The 23,135-nt window shown below is 35.2% G+C and overlaps 2 protein-coding genes across 3 annotated transcripts in view; both read left to right on the forward strand.

Moving 5' to 3' along the window:
* Positions 1-7,958, forward strand: part of LOC120091408 (pre-mRNA-processing protein 40A-like) — a 64,018-nt gene extending 56,060 nt beyond the window's left edge. Inside the window, exon 31 of one of the 2 annotated variants that reach the window (XM_090306762.1) lies at positions 7,893-7,958. In XM_090306762.1, the coding sequence (XP_090162888.1) occupies positions 7,893-7,943 (51 nt within the window). In that variant the 3' untranslated portion in view covers positions 7,944-7,958. The remainder of the gene's footprint in view (positions 1-7,892) is intronic. The other variant, XM_090306763.1, reaches the window with a different exon arrangement.
* A 10,406-nt stretch (positions 7,959-18,364) lies between these two features.
* LOC120091583 (thymocyte nuclear-like protein) lies at positions 18,365-19,257 on the forward strand. The gene has a single exon (XM_039049678.2). The coding sequence runs from the start codon at positions 18,412-18,414 to the stop codon at positions 18,991-18,993; it is 582 nt and encodes a 193-aa protein (XP_038905606.2). The 5' UTR covers positions 18,365-18,411; the 3' UTR covers positions 18,994-19,257.
* The last annotated feature ends 3,878 nt before the right edge of the window (positions 19,258-23,135 follow it).

The following is a 23,135-nucleotide window of genomic DNA, read 5'->3' on the forward strand; positions in this document are numbered from 1 at the left end:
TTTCTTTCAAATCTCTCATATTTTCAACTATATGGTTGGTGGCACCACTATCCAAGTACTAGGCTAGATCTTGAACAGTTTTAGAGCAGGTGAGGAGACAAACCAGTTCGAGTGAGGCAGAGGAGGTAGAATTTGTTAGGGTTTATGCTCTAAAGTCTCGTGTCCTATAGTTTGTAAACATTTTTTTTGTACAAACGCTTGTGATGTATAATATATGATACATCACATTTTTTTTTGTACAAACGCTTGTACAAACGCTTGTGATGTATAATATATGATATTTACTTCACTTCTTGGCTTTGAACATTTAGATGTTTTATATGCTTTACCACAAATCAATAAACTTAAAATCCCTGGTTGTTTTTATGTAACTTAAGCATGTATGTAGTGACATACAAGTGGATCATATCTTAAGTGATAACTAAAATGGTATGTAGTATATGGATATAGGAGGGGAACCTTATCCTGGTAACATTGCAGACGTGACCCGCTTTGTGGAATAGTTACAAGTGTCGTGACTTGTCAAAAACGGTCTGATCCTGATCATTCGTGTAGGGACATGCGAGCGAGGGCATCCTATACAAAGAGTTTGTATAAGACCTGACCATGAAATGTTAACGTCATGTCATATAACTCCGTTCATGACAGAGACTTCACTTCACTGGGATGACTATAGGTAACATGACTTCAATCCTGAGTGAGTTGGGAACTCCTGCCATTGAGGGCGGTCCTTTGATTTGCTTGGGTGCAAGTGGTTAGAGCGTCAACTCAAACCTACCACTTTGAGGATTCATCTGATTAGAGAGCTGGGAACTCAGCTTCACAAGATGGAGTTCACTTCTTCCCCGAAGTAGGGGTAAGTAGATATATTGCTCTCTTAAAGGCTGATCCTGAGGCTTGAACGATGTGACGCCACATACTTTCTCATGGCCCGAGAGGTGTTCACACATAGTAGGACTATGTTATATTGTTCATTAGAGGGATCAGTGGTACTTAAGAAGTAAGATGTAACTACAGGGGCAAAATGGTAAATTGGCCCAACTGTAGTTACGAGCATCTGTGAAAGGTCATTGTACTGATGATTGGTTATATTTAATGGACATAGAAATATATCTATGGTAAGAAGAGTTCAGCTGTTGGTTTTTAGTAGAATGCCTGCTAGTTAACGGATGGTGGAACTCATGGCTAAAGAGTTTGGTAAGTTATTCACGTATCGTTGGAGCTTCAAGCCATAGGTCCATATGGTCCTCTTGGTAGCTTGGATACAAGTTGAGAATAAGTTTTTGGGTCAGTTTGAAATTTTCAAATTGACAAGAGGGAGTTCGATTATATATTATATAATTGAACTAGTTAATTATGTATGGGATACATTAATTTGGAGGAAATTGGATATAAATATGATTTATATCTAGTGGAGGAAAAATACTATGGTTATAAATATGATTTATATCTAGTTAAGGAAAAATACTATGGTTAATGTATGATATTAAGCTATAGGTTATGAATAAAATGAGATTATATTTATTATTTATTAATTGGACAGTTATGGGATAATTGGCCCGTGTCTCTTCTGTTTTCGTAATGGATGAGTAAGGTAAAGAATTGCTTTGAGACGCTTAAATAGCTCATGGTGTGTTAAGCATAAGAGATAGTGTTTATGTGTGTCACCGCTTAGTAAAATTAGCGCCTATACGATAATGCTAAACGACCGATTAACGCTTACATCCACACGCGCCTTGTACTAAACGATCGTTTATCTTTTACTAAACGATCATTTAGCGCCCGTGCTTTACTAAACGATCGTATAGACGATCGCTTAGCTTTTTCTACACAATCGTTTAGACGATCGCTTACCTTTTCTTACACGATCGTATACTTCACCCAAATAATCAGGCATTTTGTCTATATGATAGACGAGTCTTTCTCCCACTTGCTTGATCGTTGTATACGATCCCTTTACCTTCCCCTCTACCAAATCCAAACAAAGCCCACCCTTTGGATTCTCACTCTGAGAATACTGAGGGTTCTGAATGGTGGTGTCGTCCCCGTTTCCTTCTGTTCGTGGTAGACGATTGGGTGTTGCTGAACGATAACTTGCCGTTCCAGCGAAAGCGAGATTTACTGTGAAGAAAAGTCTTCAACTGGTATGATATCTCAGTTTCTTATTTATTGATCCTTTAAGCATGCTAGTAATTTAGCTTTACAATGTATATATGTATGTTTGAATGTATATGTGGAAATTCTATCACAATGAATTGGAAAGATTCGCTTCCGCTCATAGGTACTCTTGAATAAAAGTTCCTTCAGAATTGATAGTGGAAACATTATTTCCAGTAGATTGATTGTCTTTCTTATCATAACGATGGTATCAAATAACGGTAGTGTGGCAAAGTTTCCCACAAATTTGGTACACGCGCCGAGTGTTGGAAGGATAAGGCGAGTACCTTCCTCATCCTTTATTCCTTCCTCCATGATTCGCTTGATTCTATGGAGATCGATTAAATTGATTAAATGAAGATTGATTGGATGAAAACTCATTGGTCTTGGGTTTCTCGCCTTGCACAGGTTCATTAAAGCAGATTCTTTACAAGATTGAAGTCGTTCATAACACTGTTCAAAAGACAGCAATTCGAACTGTATCTTGCTCCAAGATAGTTCTTGACTTCTTATAACGTAGACAATTGAAATATATTCATCATCAAGTCCAACAACAATATAAGAAATAAAATTTCTCATATCCATAGGATAAACAACATGGTAGGCAGGTAGTCACAATTCTCATCGTACTTTTACGAGTTTCTTGCAACATTTGTCAGTCATGATCTTCCTGAGATCTGAATTGAACTCCAAAGTACTCATGAATTAATTCTCGTAGTCTTAGCTTCATCGTGTCCCATGACCTACAAAACAACTTCAGATGTCAATGAATTATAGAGCCAACCATCGAGCAACTGATCAACAATAAACCATATATCGTCTTCTGGGTTGGGCAGTAGTAGCCCTATAGGTTCATGTTCGTTGGGTAAAATGATAATAGACTGGTCTGGACAGGGAGTATTCCTAATAAGATGATCTTCAAGTTTGTAGCTTTTCAAGATTGGGAGAATGATATTTTGCCAAAAAAGAAAGTTACCTTTGTCAAGCTTAATCGAGGTAGCTCAGTTGAGCAAATTGGTGAAGCAAGGATTTCCAACAGGGCAAGTTCCCGAACAAACTTGATATTGATTGGTTTCATCAACGATATTCTTGCTTGATATGGCTTTGTTGATTGTTTTTTAGAAATTAGGGTTCTTCTTTGGTTGGATTTCTTTCGGTGAGTCAGGTGGTGAGTGATAACACTAAAAAAGTGCTATCTTCCTTTACTGAATTCGGGGTCGTTGCTCTATTTAATGTGCTTAGTTAATGATTTTACAAATCTCGGATGTCTAAGAGGTAGAACAAAGTGTTTAGAGCAAAATGGCACTAAAGCAGACAAAATTGGAGCTCAATTGCATCAAGGGAGAAAGAAGATGAAGAATTACGAAAATGTCCTTGAGGAACGTCGAGTAGTAGTACAGCGGTGTCATGCTTGACGCATTTTCTAGAGAGCTCTAGATCAAACTCAAACAAAATTTATATGAATCCCTATTCATAATCTTGAATATTAAATTAGATTAATTAAATTATTAGAATTAATTTTGAAATTAAATGGAATTGGTCAAAATTGCATTAAAAGTCAAATTGTTGCCTAGGTAAAAAATGCAATGAAAGTCAAATTGTCAAAGTCAAAAGTCAAATTTGTAGACATTGGACTTTGAGAGTCAAACTTTGACCATTGACCAAGTTAGTGGAAAGATCCAACATTTGTAAGTGGAAAATATCAATCTTTTGCATTGCTAAGTGTTATCTTCATTTGAAGACAGTTGCCCATTAAATCTCACTTTGAGTTGGTGAATTTTTTAGTGTCAAATTCTCATCAAACTCAAAGTTGCATGTTTTGTATGTAATGCTCTTTAAAAGGAAGAGTTTAATGAATTTTAAACCTCTTGGCCATAGTGGAAATTGATGAGATTATGTGATAATCTTAGAACAATTTTCTCTCAAAGACTTAACCTTTTCCTCTCCAAATTAGTCACTCACCAGATTCCACCATTCCGTTCTAAGGCCAGAGAATAGTCGGGAAGACTCTTGTGGTGGTCTATGAACCGCTTGTGAGGATATTGTGCAAGTGTTCCTTTGTGATTAACCTAATTAGAGTACAAAGGTTGTATTTCTTCTTCCCCTTTTAATTGTTTTAATTACATGTTTATCCTTTGTGATTAACCTAATTAGAGTACTTTAGATCTGTTTTTCTTCTGTTGCGCAAGTGTTTGTTCCATCAGATCTATCGTCGTCGAAATGTGAATAGGTCCCCGTGGGGACCGTTTTCCCTGGGGAATCCCCACCCTGTCCTTGTCTTCAAATGGCCGGGACGGGGGAAAGGGATGAGGGTAAATTCCCCGTATGAGGAAGGGGACGGGGAACCCCTCCCCCTACCCCGCCCTACCCCCATTACTAACCATATTGCAAGCTTTGATCGTGCGCGCAGTGCAGAGTGCCCACTGCACCTATGCAACCTACCCCTCTGCGCTTTGACAAGAGCGTCGTGGCATTACCACGAGTTTATAAAATACGAAATTAGCTTGATTTGACGAAGAAGCACGCCTTTTTCCTCTTCCAGCCCTATTTTCTTCTCATCTTCACCTAACATTTATTCTTTTTCCTTTTTATCATCTAGGAGCTTAATTTCTTGCATTTTAAGAATGATTGGAGGCTAAAGTAACTATTCTAGCTTGGGTTTGATAGTTTTCCCCTTTCTTAGGTAATTTGTGAGACTTATTCTTCATTTCATATTGTTCAAACTATCTGCTTATGGATTTCTACTATCAATTTTGTGATTATAAATGATATTTTCATGTATTGATTGACAACCAATGCTTGTTGATGTTATTCCATGCTTAGATTTATCCTTGATTATGGTAATAAATCATAAGCAAAATATTAGATTAACTTGCTTAATTGTGAAGTCGACCACTCTAAGTATTGCTTTGATCAATCTTATGGTAGAAGTCATATTGAATGGGTTAATTAGACGGTGGAAATTAATTCATTCATCCTAGAAATTTTCCTAAATATTAATGCGATTGATCAATTTTGTTTAGAGCAGAGTCGTTTTCTATACATTTGACTAGGCTTAAGCAAAACATGTTTGATCTAGAGTTTGATGAGCAATTAATCTAATTGGAAAAAATATAACATCAAACCCAAACTAGATCTTTTCATTATTGAGTTTCACAAATCTTTCTTTCTCTTATTCTCATTTTATTTTCATACGAATTTATTTTTCATTGTAACAATTCCAAACAATAACCCCCACGATTACTATATTATAAGCTTTTTAATTTAGAAATGTTAGTAGCTCTCTTTGGTTTGACTATGTACTTCACTTTACTATCTATTTTAGAGTAAGACACGAGATTTTATTTGATTTGGGTCGGAAGGTGTTTACAACGCCTTTTCGGCATCGATCAGTGAGGAATCGAATTCAATGTAAGCCATTTTTGGCTCTGATACTATGAAACGATTTTGGAGTTTTTTCAGAATACGGAGTTAATGAGGGGATGAAAACTTATGTAATTTCATTAACATTTCTTCCTTTAAATAGAAGGTAGACAAAAGAGAAATACAAGAAGATTATATGTGATCTCTCCGAAATCACACAAATCAAGGAGAGTATTAAATTAAATAACAACCTACTTTAAAGTACTGATAAGACATTACAAAGATTTCAAGTAATGACACAACTAGTTAGAAAGTAACTAAATGAAGAAGCCAAATAGTATGACCTAACGTTGACACTATTATCATTTTTTAATGAAAATTAGTGGACGAGTCAACCAAAATTAAACATAAAGTCAACTCTATAGTACTAAAGCTAAAGATCAACTCAATGAAATTAAATTCTGAATGGATTTTTTTTTAATAGGGTGGGAGGCTAAAACTGCAGACTTTTGGTCACTAATACAAGCATACTTATTGAGATCAGGATGATATTCAACAATAAGATCTTGTCAAATAGTTGTGATTTTAGCATAATAACTTTCAACAGGTAGAATACCTTGTGTAGTTGTCGTAATAAGATCTTTTCACAGTTGTTGATATACATAAGTATCATTGGATTGTTCTTCAATTTGTCTCTCAAATTTCCTTCACACTTCCCGAATAAATCAAACTTTGGCTATTTCTTTTGAAATTGAATCAATAATCCACGATGTGATAATATCATTGTTGCACTGTCAAGTGGATCCAAGATTTCCCTTTGTCGTCAGTTTTGTAATATCACCAGTGATAAAACCTAACTTATTACCAGAAAGACCTAGATGCATTGTCTTACTCCATGAGAAGTAATTACTTGATCCAGTGAGCAACTAAGTCACAAGGTTGGTAGTCGGAGCAGTCGAATGATACGAAAGTTATGGATTCAACTGAACTTCAAAAGAATTGAAGTTGGAGAAGTGGTAATAGTCCTCTGCCGTAATCAGATGAAGATCGACTCAAGGTTGAAGTTAATCGAAATGAAAAACAAAAAGAGAATTACAAAGAAAGGAGTGAAAAAATAGAGGAGAATAAATTTGTAATTGTTCTATGATTCAACCTGAATATTATTGCAGAAATGCTCTCATACCAAGACATGTATTGAATAAATAGAGTATTCTAATTCATGTTAGGAGAAAACTCACTTTATTAAATACAACACAAATGTCCTATATATATAGGAGGACCAAAGGGAACAAACTAACCAATGGAATAACAAGAAGCTAACAGAAAAATAAAATTCGTATAATTAATTTACAATTTTCTTTATATTAATAATTAAGGTCTTGTTTAGTAATCATTTTGTTTTTTAAAATTAAGCCTATATCATCCACATTTCTTATCATGACTTGCATACAATGGTTGAATTCTTAACAAGTTCTACAAACAAAAACAATTTTTCGAAAGCTACTTTTTTTAGTTCTCAAATTTTGGCTTAGTTTTTTAAATCATTGGTGAAAAGTAAATAACAAAGGAAGAAATTTGGAGATGAGAGTAGTGTCCATATACTTAATTTTCAAAAACAAAAATGAAAAACAAAATGGTTATCAAACGGGATTTTAGTTATTGAACTTTAATTTGTAATAATTTGGTCTCTGTATATATCTATTTTGACAATGTATGAGATGAGAGAATCGAATATCTGAGAAGTCGATAGCACAAACTTGTATCTATACTTTAGTAAATAAATAATTTAGCCATCAAGTCAAGAATGAAATTTATCTTGTCCATGCATGGAGCAATAATACCTAAAAGTAGATAATACCATTCAATTATTGGAAAAAATAACGAAAAAGAGAGGAAAAAATTCGAGCTAGTTTTGGTTGAAATTTTGAGTTTTATTATTATTGGAAAGGAGTTCTAAATATTTTTTAATAATACCTTGAGTATGCTGAAATTTGTGGAAATTTTGACTTTTATTAAAATGATCTGAGAGTTTTGACATTATTTTTCTTTAATGAAAATTAGTGCAGGAGTCAACAAAAATTAAAGATAAAATAAAAACTATAATATTAAAGCCAAAAAACAACTTAATGAAATTAAAAGTTAAATGCAATTTTTTTTCCTTAATAAAGTGGGATTAATTTTTTTTTAATAGGGTGGAAGATTCGAATGATGGACTTTCTAGTCACTAACACATACATTGAACTATGCTACGGTAGAAAATAACAATGTATCTAAGTGGGTTTTATTAGGTTTTTGATGAATTTAAAAGCCTAATGGTATTATTGTAATTATGAACCGTGGCAATTTTTGTAATTATTCCTTCTTCTCCAAAGAAGGACAAAATTCGTGTGCCCCTTTGTGAAGCTGAAGAGGGCAGCCGCTGAAGAGGAAAAACGTGAGCGGCAGCCGCCTGGGAGGAGAGAACTCGTGCAGCCGGCTTCGTGGAAGACCAAAACCGAGAGTGTCATTGAAGTTGCGGGTTCTTGTGAGAGTTGTAGTCAAGAGCCGCGTCGGCTGGAACACGAGACTGAAGGCAATAGCTGCGGCGTGAGCGTGGGCGGGGATTTCTGTCAGCGCTGGTTCGAGCATGGGTGTCGCGGTCCGGTCTAGGAAGTTCGCCGATCTGAGCAGATGGCGGTTCGGTTTCGCCGTGGAGGTTGCGTTCGACAGTGGTTGTTAGCGAGAGAGACGCGTGGGTCTGCACGTGGTTCGCTGGTCAGAGGCGGGTAGCACACTGTTTTGGGCTGTTTTGCAACAGGTTGTTCTCAGTAATCAGAGGTGACATTGTGTGCGGATCTCTAGGTATCAGTGGATATTGAAATTACAGATTGGTGATTTCATTGATTATCTATAATTTGTAAATTCATTTATTGCTCATTAATAAAATTAATTCAAACTGGTTCTCAAAGTGAATGTAGACCAAACTGGTCGAACCATTATATATCTTGGTGTTCTTTACTGCTTTCGATTTATTTCTGCTAATTGTTTGCGTTCTTTTTGGTCATCTAAGTTCGGTTCAGAAACTCTCACAAGTGGTATCAGAGCTCCAGTTGATTCAAGGAGGGTGTGTGAAACTGTGTGCTGGCATATTCTTTGTTCAGGATATTTTGTTGGGTTTAATTTGACAAATGGCTTCGTTGTCTACACGGTTTGAAGTTGTTAAATTTGATGGGAAATGTGACTTCGGGTTATGGAGGAAAAGGATTAGGGTTATTCTGGTGCAACAAAAGGTAGCCAAAATCTTAGACGAAAATGACCTTCCACCAACAATTACAGAAGCTGAAAAAAAGGATATGGATGAGATGGCCTATTCGACGATAATTCTATAGAGTGCTTAGGCTAGTAGATGAGGCCACTACTACAGTGGAGTTATGGAAGAAATTAGAAAGTTTTTATTTGATTAAGTCCTTGCCAAATAAATTATATCTAAAAGAGAAATTCTTTGGATATAAGATGGACTCAAGTAAAGGCTTAGAAGAGAACCTAGATGAATTTCAGAAGATTATAGTTGATCTCAATAACATCGGTGAGAAGATGTCGGATGAAAATCAAGCAGTTATTCTTCTGAATTCTTTGCCAGAATCATATTGAGAAGTTAACGCAGCTATTAAATATGACCGAGATTCATTGTCCATGGATATAGTGTTGGATGCCTTGAGAATGAGAAACCTTGATATTAAAAAGGAACGCAAGGATGTAGAGTTACTCATGGCCAGAGGCAGAAGTGAGAAAAAGAACGGAAAGGGAAAAGATTTGAGATCCAGGTCAAAATCAAAGAGGAAAACCAAAAAGTGTTTCCTATATCATAAAGGACACTTTAAAAAAAATTGCCCTTTGAATAAGAGCAAGGAAGCATCAAGTAGCAAGCATGTAGAGATTCTAGTGCAACAATGTTATTGATGGGTATGATTCAGCAATGGTTTTGATGGTGTCCAGTAGGGACATTCAAAATGCTTGGATCATCGATTCAGGGTGCACGTTTCATATGACTCCTAACCGAGATTTCTTGATTGACGTTCAGGAAAATGATGGGGGATCAGTTTTGCTTGGTGATAATGGTGCTTGTGATGTAAAAGGAATTGGGACAGTTCAAATTGCAACACATTATGGTATGATCAGAATTCTTACAAATGTAAGGTATGTTCCCGAACTCAAACGAAATCTAATTTCTGTGGGCAAATTAGATAGAACAGGTTATTCCTATAAATCTGAGAATGGAGTTCTGAAGGTTATCAAGGGTTCTTTGGTTAAGCTAAAGGGGACCTTGAGGAATGGTCTTTATGTGTTGGAGGGTACTGTAGTTTCAGGTAGTGTTGCTGTTACATATGGGAAAGAAACAGATACATCTATGTTATGGCATAACAGACTAGCTCATGTCAGTGAAAGAGGTCTTCAAGCTCTTTCAGAATAAGGTTTGCTTGGAGTTAAAGACATTGAATTCCCATTTTGTGAACATTGCATAATGAGAAAGTCTACCAGAGTGAAGTTTGGGAAAGGGAAGCATTTTACCAAAGGAATTTTAGATTATGTTCATTCAGATTTTTGGGTCCTACAAAGGTACCTTTTATGGGAGGTTCGAGATACTTTATGTCGATCATTGATGATTTTTCAAGAAAGGTGTGGATGTATCCACTGAAATAGAAGAATGAAGCTTTTGGAAAATTTCTTGAATGGAAAAAGTAGGTTGAGAACCAGACAGACAATGGTTTGGAATTTGTGAATCAAAAATTTGATAAATTTTGCAGATCTGAAGGAATTATGAGACATTTCACTGTTACGTACACTCCATAACATAATGGTTTAGCTAAGAGGTTCAATAGAACAATGATGGAGCGTACAAGATGTCTATTGACAAATGCTTCATTACCCTTAAAGTTTTGGGGGGAAGCTGCCTAAACAGTCTGTTATCTTATTAATAGGAGTCTATCTTTCGCTTTAGGCCTAAAGACTTCTTATGAGATATGGACAGGGAAAGCTTCAAGCTTGGATCATCTCAGAGTATTTAGATGTTCAGCTTATGCTCATGTTAAGGAAGGGAAGCTGAATAAGAGGGCACTTAGCTATCCTCGGGGTGTTAAAATGCATTATCAGCAGAGATGTGACCTTTAATGAAATAGAGATGCCATTTCGTGTCAAAGAGCAGTAGAAACAGTAGATAGTTGATCAGGTTGAGGCAGAGGTTAGAATTGATTCTAAAGCACAACCATCAGTTAGTTCAGGTGATTCCAGTGATTAGTCATCCAGTTCTGATGGTAGACAGTCTCAACTGCAAAGGACTTTGATTGATGAGGGAGCTTTTGGTAAAGAAAGCTCAAGTAGCAGTAACCTACAGAACTATCAGCTTACACGTGACAGGCCTCAGCGGGTGAGGCAGGCTCCTACGAGGTATAGTTATGCTGATTTAGTTGCTTATGCTCTTACTTGTGCAACTGACAGTATTAAAGCAGAGCCTCTTACTTTTGAGGAGGCTATTGTATTTAATTCGAAGGAACAATGGAAGAATTCTATGGAAGCAGAGTTGTTCTCGTTGCAGAAGAATTAGACATGGTCATTGGTTCCAAAGCCTCATAATCAGAAACTCATTCAGTCAAAGTGGATTTATAAAATCAAGCCAGGTACAGGAGGTGACAGCAAGCCTAGGTATAAGGCTAGATTGGTAGCCAAAGGATACATTCAAAAGGAGGGAGTTGACTTTCATGAGATTTTCTCTCTGGTGATGAGGCATTCGTCCATTCGATTAATTTTATCTATTGTTGTTCAGTTTGATATGTTTGTTGAACAGATGGACGTCACCACAAATTTCCTTCATGGTGAATTGGAAGAAGTGACCTACATGGCTCAACCTAAGGGCTATGAGGTGAAAGGAAAGGAAGACATGGTTTGTTGTCTTCATAGGTTCAGCTATGGACTGAAGCAATCGCTAAGACAATGGTATATCAGGTTTTACACTTTTATTATGAAGCAGAGATTTCATAGGAGCTCATATGATACCTGCGTGTACTGGAAACTATCTTAGAAAGGTACATATACTTATCTACTTCTGTATGTAGATGATATGATTCTAGTGTCTAAGGATTATTTTGAAATCTGTGATCTCAAGAAACGATTGAGTAGTGAATTTGAGATGAAAGATTTAGGTGAACTGAAAAGGATCCTAGGCATGGATGTGAAAAGAGATAAGGAGAAAGGTTTGTTAACCATTTCGCAGGAGAGTTATGTGCATAAACTGCTTGAGAAGTATAATATGTCTGATTGTAAGGCAGTTTTGACACCCTTAGCATCTCATTTTAGGTTTTCTTCGTCTCAATGTCCTGTTACTGAACAAGAAAGGTTACAGATGGCTAATATTCCCTATTGTAATGATGTTGGAAGTATTATGTATTTGATTATTTTTACTAGGCCTGACTTAGGATATGCTATGAGTATGATAAATAGATTTATGTCAAATCCTGGGAAGGAGCATTGGAATGCAGTTAAATGGGTACTTCGATATTTGAAAGGTAGTGCCAGTGTATCATTGTGTTTTAGCAGGGATTGTGATAAATCAGTACTGTTGGAAGGCTTCACAGATGCAGATTACGGTGCAGACCTTGACAAAAGAAGGTCTCTATCAGGTCACATTTTTCGTTTGTTTGGTAATGTGGTTAGTTGGAGGGTTGCTTTACAGTCAGTTGTTGCTTTTTCTACTACTGAGTCAGAGTATATTTCAGTGGGTGAAGCTGTGAAAGAGGCAGTATGGTTGAAAAGAATAGTTTATGAGTTGTTGTCGCAGGAGTTCATTCCTATCGTCCGTTGTAATAGCTAGAATGCTATTCATCTTGCGAAGAATCCATCTCATCACGAACGGTCTAAGCATATCAATGTCAAATTTTATTTTATCATAGAAGTTGTGGCCCAGAAAGATGTTGAACTGGTCAAGGTTCATGCAGTTGAGAATTTGTTAGATATGTTAAATCTAGATGATAGGAAGATTGGAGAATCAACTTGGCACTTAAATATTCTTGTTATGAGGGAGATTTGTAGAAAATAACAAGGTATTTAAACCTATGGGCTGGAAGAACCTTGGTTAACATATCTGACAAATTCTCAACTGTATGAACCTTGACCAGTTCGATATCTTTCTAGGCCACAACTTCTCTGATAAAATGAAATTTGACATCGATATGCTTAGACCATTCGTGATGAGATGGATTCTTCGCAAGATGAATAGCACTCTGGCTATCATAACGGACGATAGGAATGAACTCTTGCGACAATAACTTACCAACTATTTTTTCAACCACACTGCCTCTTTCACAGCTTCACCTATTGAAATATACTCTGAATCAGTAGTAGACAAAGCAATAACCAACTGTAAAGCAACCTTCCAACTGACCACATTACCAAACAAACAAAAAAGGTGACCTGGTAGAGACCTTCTTTTGTCAAGGTTTGTAGCGTAATCTGCATCTGTGAAGCCTTCTAATAGTGCTAATTTATCACAATCCCTACTAAAACACAATGATACACTGACACTACCTTTCAAATATTGAAGTACCCATTTAACTGCAATCCAATGCTCCTTCCCAGGATTTGATGTAAACCTACTTATCATATTCATAGCATATCCCAAGTCAAGCCTAGTACAAATCATCAAATACATAATACTTCCAACAAAATTACAATAGGGAATATTAGCCATATCTAATCTTTCTTGTTCAGTAACAGGACATTGAGACGAAGAAAGCCTAAAATGATATGTTAAAGGTGTCGAAATTGCCTTACAACCAGACATATTATACTTCTCAAGTAGTTTATGCACATAACTCTCCTACAAAATAGTTAACAAACCTTTCTCCCTATCTATTTTCACATCCATTCCTAGGATCCTTTTCAGTTCACCTAAATCTTTCATCTCAAATTCATTACTCAATCGTTTCTTGAGATTACAGATTTCAGAATAATCCTTAGACATCAATATCATACCATTGTGGAGATAGTTTGAGGATCTTGTCCCTATCAAGTGGTAGCAGAGCCATGCTCCTGAATTAACCATGCTCGGTAGAATCCTTTGTGTCGAACAAAGATGTATAGCGGAGCCTTGGAAGTAGTCATGGTGTGATCCATGATTGATCTCTATTGGATAGGTGGTATGCTCGGGTGAAAAGGAGTTAGCCTAGATATGAGTTAGACGGATGGATGACTATTTGAGGGGGGCTCGATGGTCTTTTGTTCGAGGGGAGGATTATGGGAATGCGACCAAAGTGGAGCCTTGGAAGTAGTCATGATGTGATCCATGGTTGAACTCTATTGGATAGGTGGTATGCTCGGGTGAAAAGGAGTTAGCCTAGATATGAGTTAGACGGATGGATGACTATTTGAGGGGGGCTCAATGGTCTTTTGTTTGAGGGGAGGATTGTGGGAATGCGACCAAAGTGGAGCCTTGGAAGTAGTCATGATGTGATCCATGGTTGAACTCTATTGGATAGGTGGTATGCTCGGGTGAAAAGGAGTTAGCCTAGATATGAGTTAGACGGATGGATGACTGTTTGAGAGGAGGCTCGGTGGTCCTTTATTCGAGGGGAGGATTGTTAGGAATTGATCAAAGTCACACATTGGTTAGATAAGAGGAGGATCATGGGTATATAATTGAGAATGACTATCTCCATTGGTATGAGGCATTTTGGGGTGAAACCAAAAACAAAGTCGTGGACAATATCATACCATTGTGGAGATAGTTTAAAGGTCTTGTCCCTATCAGCTGCTTTAACAATTGATTGTAAATATTAGGTTTAAATCTTATTTTGGTCCTTTAACTTCAAATAATATTCTATCTTGGTTTTAAACTTTTAAAAATGTATGTTTAGTCCAGGAACTTTGAATATTGTTTTATTTTTGTCTCTAAACTTTTAAAAAAATTCGTTTTAGTCTCTAAATTTTTTAAAAAATGTTTATTTTAGTCCCAGATATATTAAGATTTTGTTAACTCTTTAACAAAATGACAAGGTGACTTGTATTTTTGGATGATTAGCTCACCAAATAAGTTAGCTACGGTAAAAAAAAAAATCTAGAGTTTAAATTTTAAATAAGGTGGTAAAGCGGGATAATTTAAAAGATATTTTTAGTTTAAAATTTTGGTCGTTCAAATTCAACATGTTGGTTGTTGGCATTTCACTACAAAAAAATAATGGTTGAAGAAAAAATGTCACTAATGCTTATCTTTCATCACAAATGACCTTTAGAGACGAAAAAAATAATCGTCACATGGAACGTCAATGAATCCTCGTCACTGAAGACTTTTTGCAATGAATTTACACATTTGCCACACATTGCGATATATTTATGCATTCATCGCTTCCTGCAACTATAGTAAAAACACGCAGTCTGCGACGTACTACGTGAAAGTCGCATTATGCAATGTTTATTATAACAACGTAGATTGCGATTAAATGTTAAAACATTGCATAGGATACAAGAATAACTTTGTGACACTTTTGTCGTTTCGTCGTAGTGGTGATGAAACGATTTTTATTTTTGTTGCAATATTTTTTTTAAAAAAAAAATCTTGAATCATTTAAGACCTTTTTCTAATAAAAAAAAAAACAATTGTCCTTGAATGAAACAAATAAAATTGTATAGTAAAACATTATATACATGCTAATATTTGTTATTGATTCAAAGTTTAGAAAAAAAAGGTTGCCACACGTGTATGTTCACAAAAATCTTAAAAGTTACCACATAAAAACAAAGTACATATGTTAGTACTTTGTATAAATTTTGAAACACACAATTTCTTTCAAACTAAGATGTGCAAACAAAAAAAAAGTCACCAAAATATTTATCCATCCCAAAAAGGTGTGTGAAGACAACCTTGACTCATTGTTGTGTGTAGCCACCAACAAAGATCGATTTCGTCCTACATATATGAACATAATATCAATATTTGAAGCAAAGGCTCAAACTATAAGTCACATAACTATCATGAAACATAGTTAAATTTAAACTCAAACTTAAACATAATTAAAATTGACCTAATAAATATTAATCTCCTATCTTAATATCAAAAACTATAACTCATATAATTATCATGAAACTCACATGTCACAAAATTCAAACCAAAGTCTTAAACAAAATTATCACAAAACTTATTACAACAAATTTAAATATTTCTTGCAACTCTTATTCACCTACAAAACGTTACAACACTGTTTGCACGAGGTTTCTAGAAAAAATTGTTTCGTGGAGTTGAACTTGTGTTGATGTTGATTTAATGTGATGTGTTTCGATCTATAGTACTTAATCATCTAATTCTCTCTCAGTTAAATACGTACGCTTGACTTGAAGAAGCAGAGCGCATGATATTCTTGAAGTCGAAGTATTGGGAGAATTCTCTCTAGGCCCTGTAATGTAGAATTGTTGACTCCCACAAATGAAGAGAACTTTCTATTTATAGAGTTCTTAAGTGGGCTTCGTGAACTTGGACTTGGTTAGTCCATAGACCTGCCCCTTTGGCCCAATTACTTGGATTTGGGCCTATTCTGGCATTTGAGCCAAATTAAACCCATTTTTTTTCGCTTAACTAGACTTTAATCCAAATTATAATATCAAATTACACCAAACTAATTTTATTCAATTCATTGGTCATGATGAAAATACGTGGCATCATTCGAATTCACGAATTTATGTCTTTAACTTCAATTTGGGATACCCGTCAATTTTTATCCATATTTTATCTTATGAAAAAAAATGAAAGGGCAACATCACAATTTCATCATGATTTAATCAAACAAAAATATCCAAGTATTTTATCAACATGCTCAATAACAAAACTTCAACTAAAAATTAAATGCAAGAATACCAAAAAAATCAAATGCAAAAATGTACATACCTTCAAGGAGCTTAGCCAAAAAGATAGCCAACCTACGAACAAAATCTCTAAACAAAGAAAATAAAAAGTATGTGAATGAGCCACAATTATATAGAGAAACGAGATCAAAATCAATTTTTCAATGTTAAAAGTGGAACAATAAACTTTTAAATCACACAATAAGCTCCAAATAAAACTATGTTGACGTAAACATACTTCAAATAAAAAATTTGAGCACATAATTATTCACATTTAGTAACACAAAGAAATTTTATTGAGTTCAATTCTCCACAATTATTTTTAATGGCAATAAACTTGATCCGCCACTACCTAACAGAATCCTTCCAATAATTTCAATAATTTAAATTTAATTAAAAATTACACCAAAAGAATCAATTGAGTTGAATTTTCCACCATCTCCTCTAGTTCTAGGGCTCCCTCCAACTCTCATTATAAAGACCAGTCTTGAGATGGATTGTCAAAATGTTGTCTTTCTTCAAGCTGCTTGTTGAGTTCTCAAATCCATTAAACACCTCCACAGCCTCTCCTTCACTATTCAAATGGTTGTTAACAATCTCCGCTTTCCCCAAAATCTTCAAGTTTGTTGAATTTCTCAATAACCCATTCATTAGCATGGTGTAATTGGCCAAACAAGGCAGATTCAGCTCTGTCATTGCTTCAAACGCCACTAGATTCTTGAGCAAAACCTGAGAAAACCCATTAAGATGAATACAAAGTAATGTCAAAGTGAGTGTTGTCTGCGAGCTTTTAAGAACAAACAAAAAATGGTGAAACCTTGATGGAATTTAAGCTCCAGTTCATGGATTTGGGGCAAATATCATTGAGAACAAACAATAGAATCTGCGAGCTTTTAAGCTCCAGTTCATGAGTAGAAATCAAAACCCCAATCACAAACAAAAAATCAAACATAGAAAAAGACAGACAAAGAGAGAATGCAGAGACCATGAAACCAAAAGGCTACCTCACGCTGGAGCTTCTCCTTCCAAGCAACTTCAAATACAACCTTCAACCTTCAGCCACGTCTTGAGCGATGTCTCCTCCGAAGTGACAAAAATTTCTCCCTCCAAGTCTTCAACGGCGCAATCAAGTAGTTTTAGGATAAATGGTGAAACCTTGATGGATTAGTAAGTGGTTGAAAAAAAAAACAGGCGACGTTTTGGGGTTTTCGCCTGCGTATTCAAACTCCTGCCTTTTTAATTCACGAGTTACATATTGTCTCAAACAAACTATGACAAATTAACTCATTTGTTACAAAGAACATGTGACGGAATAAATATTTCATTGCACGAATATGCCAAGACCACGTTTATAGTTGCTGAAATACAACGTATTAGTTTTTCGTTGCAACTTTAGTAGGATTGACAACGAGATTGGGGCAAGAGGGGAGGGACTATAATTATATATAAATATTTTTATTTGTAATATATATATATATATTAAAAAATAAAAAATTTAATCGGAGACGGGGACAGGGCAGAATACCCTCCTGTCCCCGATCGAGGACCTGGTTAGAATCTTCAGTTTGATCTCATTTCCAGTCAAATCGGGAATTCTCCGTCCAGATCCTGCGGAAATTTTTGTCAACCGTAAACTTTAGAGACGAAAAATATTTTCCATCGCTAAAGGTGCAATGATTTAAAATTCGTTGCTAACTTTCATCAATAAAGAGTGTTTTTTTGTGTAGCGATTTTGTTTCACCTTCATCTTGCTCAATATATCTAAAGTTTAGTCCTTAAAAAATACAAATTCCTCACATTTGTGTTGAAAAGTTAACATAATTTTAAAAGTATGGATTAAAATAAATACTTTTTAAAAGTTTTGGAACTAAAATAATTTTTTTTTAAGTTTAAAATAAATACTTATCTAAATATGTTATCTTCCGTTGACGCGTATTTTTTTAGAATATTTGACAAGAAGTTTATAAATTACAAATGGAAAAAAAAAATTACTAAAAAAAGGGAAAAAATTATAAATCAAGGAGGGCCATGAATTTAGGCGGCAAAATAACCACGATTTTCCCGCCGGAAAGATCACCGACGTCACTATCTCTTCTTCCTCTCTCACTTAACAGCCACAAGCGTACGCAGAAAACAATGGCCAAAGACGTCGCCGGAGACAGAAAACAGTATTGGCTTCTGAAGACGGAGCCAGCAGAGTGGTCATGGGCGGACCAAGCCGCCAACGACGGACGAACAAAGTGGGACGGCGTAAAGAACAAGCAAGCTCAGAAGCATCTCAAGTCCATGAAACTCGGCGACCTCTGTTTCTTCTACCACTCCGGCGCCAAGGCCCGCCGCGTCGTCGGCGTGGTTGCCGTCGCACGGGAGTGGTACTCGGCAGACGACGATGATGTCGTCGTCGACGTGGAGGCAGTCGGAGAGATGAGGGAACCGGTGGATCTGAAAGAGATGAAGAAGGGGATGGAAGGGATGAAGAATTTTGCTCTGTTTCGGCAGCCAAGGCTGTCGGTTGTGCCGGTTGCGAAGGAGATTTGGGATAAGATCTGTGAACTGGGAGGCGGATTTGAAGGAGATGGAACAGAGGGCGGGCATGGGAGCGAGGGATAGAGCTTGAATTTGAATGCGCGCAAGGTGCTTGTGAATATGCCTAAGAGAATTTTGAAGGGATTGGATTCAGAAACCAAATCTGTTTCCGAACTCTGGGAAGAAGAGGATCTTGAAAGGGAAAGGCTCAGGTATATATTTTGTTTTTGTTGTATGATTAATCGTGGTTTGTGAATTTTTTGGGGAATCAAATTTTAGATTATGAAGTTTCTTTTTCTTCAACAATGGCAGAACTAGAGTTCTAATTTACTTTCATATCTTTCGTTAGCATTAAACTTCCATAATTTTTTTTTTTCAACCATTGCTCAACTGTCACACGTACGTGTCCGTAAACAATCAAAAGGTCCGTGGTTTCAATATCCTATGATACTACCTCTACTAATTAAATGGAAATTAGGTCACCAATGCATCATTTCGATTCCTAATTTCCATTCGCTATTTTAAATGATTTATGTTTTTTATGTTTATTAGAAGTTCATGGTAATACAAATAATTGTCAAAATACCCATTCTAAAGGTCTAAAATAGCAAATGATCCAGTTTTTGAAAAAAAAATGTCAAATGCCCATTTGCTGATGTGATGACCACGTAGAGTTACGATATTGACCTTCTTTTTTCTTTATCCTCTTCTTTTTTGGTACGAGAAATTTTCTTCTGCATGTCGTCTTCTTCTTCTTTGACACGACAAGTCCACGTGAACAACTCCGATGGAACCAACACCGATGAGCAAAAGATAAGAGAGAGGAGTCATTTTGTGAGTGAGGAAACGAAGAGAGAGTGAGACGAGCGAGAGCGAGAGTGAGATTTGTGAGTGAAAAAGGAAAAGAGAACGAGACGAGCAAGAGCGAGAGACATAGTGATTTATTTGTGGAAAAAAAAAGAGAGAGAGAGAACGAGACGAGCGAGTTTGCTTTTCTGCATGCGCTCGAGTATATTTCTATAATTCCATTCGAATTTGACGTCGATAAAGGGTCATTTGACATTTTTTTTTTCAAAAATTGAGTCATTTCACATTTTTTGCCTAATTTTTGGTCATCCATACGACAGACCGGTGGTAATATTGTAATAGGATACTTTTGAAAAAAAATAAAAGGAAACACTTTAAGAGTATTTTTATATTTAATTTAACCTTTTACATTTAATAAAATTTGAAATTTGAACTTTTAATCTTTTTTTTCTTTTAGTTCAACCATATGTGAGACTTAAAATTTGAAGGTTTGACCTTCTAGTTCAAGATAAAATGCAGATATGGAATTATTGTATGAATGACATATTTTGGAAGTCTCAAATGAAATCTCATCCAACTTTTGAAAACTCAAGTTTTTTACTCTTAGATTACATCATCATTGAGAGAAATTACCAAAACAACCAATCATGCATCGAGATCTCTTGATTCTCGACCTTCGTTCATTGCTCTCACTTCTCGTTTCACACTCCTTGATCCACATCCTTCCTCCTTCCATCTACAATGGTCCACCTTCTTCCTCCTCCTTATTCTTCTTCTGCAACGATCCACCTTCTTCCTTCTTATTCCCTTAAACCCACCCATGATTTAAGCATTGTAGCAAAAACTACAACCCAACAATGCTGACCCGACCTAAAGGTGGCTTCCATGACTTCTTCTACAAGACGATCAGCAAGCTAAAAGGTGAGGATGGACAAGTAGCGACTACAAATTCAAGAGCGAGAATCGAGAAGCGAGAAGCACAAACAAGAATCAGGAGGTGTGATCGAGGAGCACAAGCAAGAATCTTTGATTCTCATGTGAGAATTGTTTGACATTGTGTTTGTTGCAGCTTCCTCATCAGCATTGCTAGTTAAATAAACCAGTGTTGGAGGATTGATTCCAAGCCTGGAAACTTCGTCAGGATTCAAACCCAGAGCAAGAGTCAACAAAGAGGAGCGACGAGCGAGTCTGAAGAAAAAAGGGAATCGAACATGGTTAGTTAGCATGGATTGGATTAAGGGTATTTTTTGGACCAACCTAAAAATTCGGATTGGTTAGGTTGTCAACCTAAAAGACTAGAATAAAGTATCTAACCCAACCCCACCCAACCTTTAAAATTTGAGTTGTGTTGAGTTGGATTGAGTTTTCGGATTATAACTTATTTTTTCTTTAACAAAATACGTAAATTTATCTATAACACATGACTAAAATTTTATAAAATTCAAATATTAAATATCAAATATCTATAATATTTATTACAAACTTTAAACAAAGATAAACATCATAGCAACTCTAAAAGAAAAATATTAAAAACTCACAAATTCATCCGTCCAAAGTAATTCTTTATATATATAATACTTTATTGATATATATACACTTCAGATTGGGTTGGAACGGATCAATTCAAATTTTCTTTTAGTCCACCCGTGACCCAACCCAATTGGACAAAAATAGAAAAAAAAAATTAACCTAACCCAACCCAAGATCAAAACTAACCCAATCCAATTAGGTAGTCAATGTTGTTCGGGTTGTTGGGTTATTTGAATACCCCTAATTGGCATTTTAGTAATTTCACCCGAAGATGGCATAAGCTTAAGGTCAAAAACTTGTGTTTTCAAAATCTAGGTCAGATTTCATGTGGACCTCCTATTTTGTGTTATAAGTACAAAATACGGCTTACAGCAGGTTGCTTTCATCCCTCCTTTGGTTGTGATCTTTTGAATGAATGGCTTGCTGGTTTTTCTATCATCCAATCCACAACAGATCGAATGAAACCTAACGAAAAGGAAGTTCACACTTTAAGACTTGCTTTAATTTTGTATTTAATGGGCTTTTTAACTTTTATTTTTAAGACTTCCTATACATGTAGCTTAATTTTATAGTCCCAATTATAAAAATATCTTAAATTTCCTATTTTCATGAATAACCTGGTAGAATGAAATATTACACAAAAATCTAACCCAAATGTCTATATTACTTCCACGAATTTTAGACTTTTTTTAAATAACAATAATAATAATAAGATAGAAATACGAAAACACACATAAGAAAAAAATATACCATATTCACGCGTCTTTAAATGGCTTTTTCTGAAACTGTTTCATTTTCAAAATTCAAATAACTATAGTACATAAGGTTTTAACTACATTTTGTTTTCAATTTTAAATATATATGGATTTATTATAAGGATGTCATCTATCTTAATTTATATACATGTGTATACATGTCAAAATATGTGGAATATATATCTCAATAGAAACGAGACTAAAATTAAAATATGAAATTATATTATATAACAACCTTAAATCTATACTTGTTCTAAATACATTTGGAATAAACTTCGTATATATTTAAAATAAATCCATATAAATACTTAAGAAATGAAACACAAATGAAAAAGAAAGAAAACTTTGTAATTGATTGGGAAAATGTCCAACAAAAAAAGACACCTAATATCAAAAGAATATATGAATCCTGCATCAAGTGAATATAAATTCAATAAATGTCACTAAAAATAAAATATTAGATGGTTGAGAATAAGGAAACAAAATAATATAGTGAATTTTCAAAAATAAAATAAAAGATTAATTTTGTCTAAAAACTCTTCACGAAATAATTAAATTTTTAGGACATTTATGAAATTTAAGTCGTAGTGAAGATATTCCACGTAAAAATCTTATATTTTTATGATTAATATATTCTTGACTTTCAAAACATTTTCTAAAGTTCTTCAAATTGTTGATATAAAATTGATAGTTCAAAACTCTTATTGGATTCTTTTCAAAGTTTTGGGGATTTATTACACATTACATTGAAAGTTTAGATCTATTTAGATCTATTTGATAAATTTAAAGTTTAAAAATTTATTATATATAATTTTTAAAGCACCAAGACTGAATTTGTAATTCAATCTTTTGATTTTCTTCTTTATCCATGTATTTGATTTAAAAAAATTTCTCCAAGTTTTGAAAAAAGTTTTAATTATAAACCAAATTACTAATGGAGCATGTGCATATGTTTGGAAACAAGCCTAGGAAAATACTAGTGAGGAATGGACGAAACAATTGGGTTGCGACCCAGTTGGCCTACCAAGGTCGAGACCAACCCGTCCCCTCTCATTTTGATAGATTCCAAAAACAAGAGTGCGAAATAATTGGGCGGCTCAACCCATATGGCCCTCGGTCTCAAAGGTTGAGGTC

The sequence above is a fragment of the Benincasa hispida genome, chromosome 11 (genome assembly GCF_027475165.1).
Source record: "Benincasa hispida cultivar pf3 chromosome 11, pf3_genome.v1.1, whole genome shotgun sequence".
In the NCBI taxonomy this organism is placed as follows: Eukaryota; Viridiplantae; Streptophyta; class Magnoliopsida; order Cucurbitales; family Cucurbitaceae; genus Benincasa; species Benincasa hispida.

Bases quoted from the DNA above. Each gene is read 5' to 3' on its own strand.
- LOC120091583 (XM_039049678.2), top strand. From the start codon at position 18,412: ATGAATTTAGGCGGCAAAATAACCACGATTTTCCCGCCGGAAAGATCA.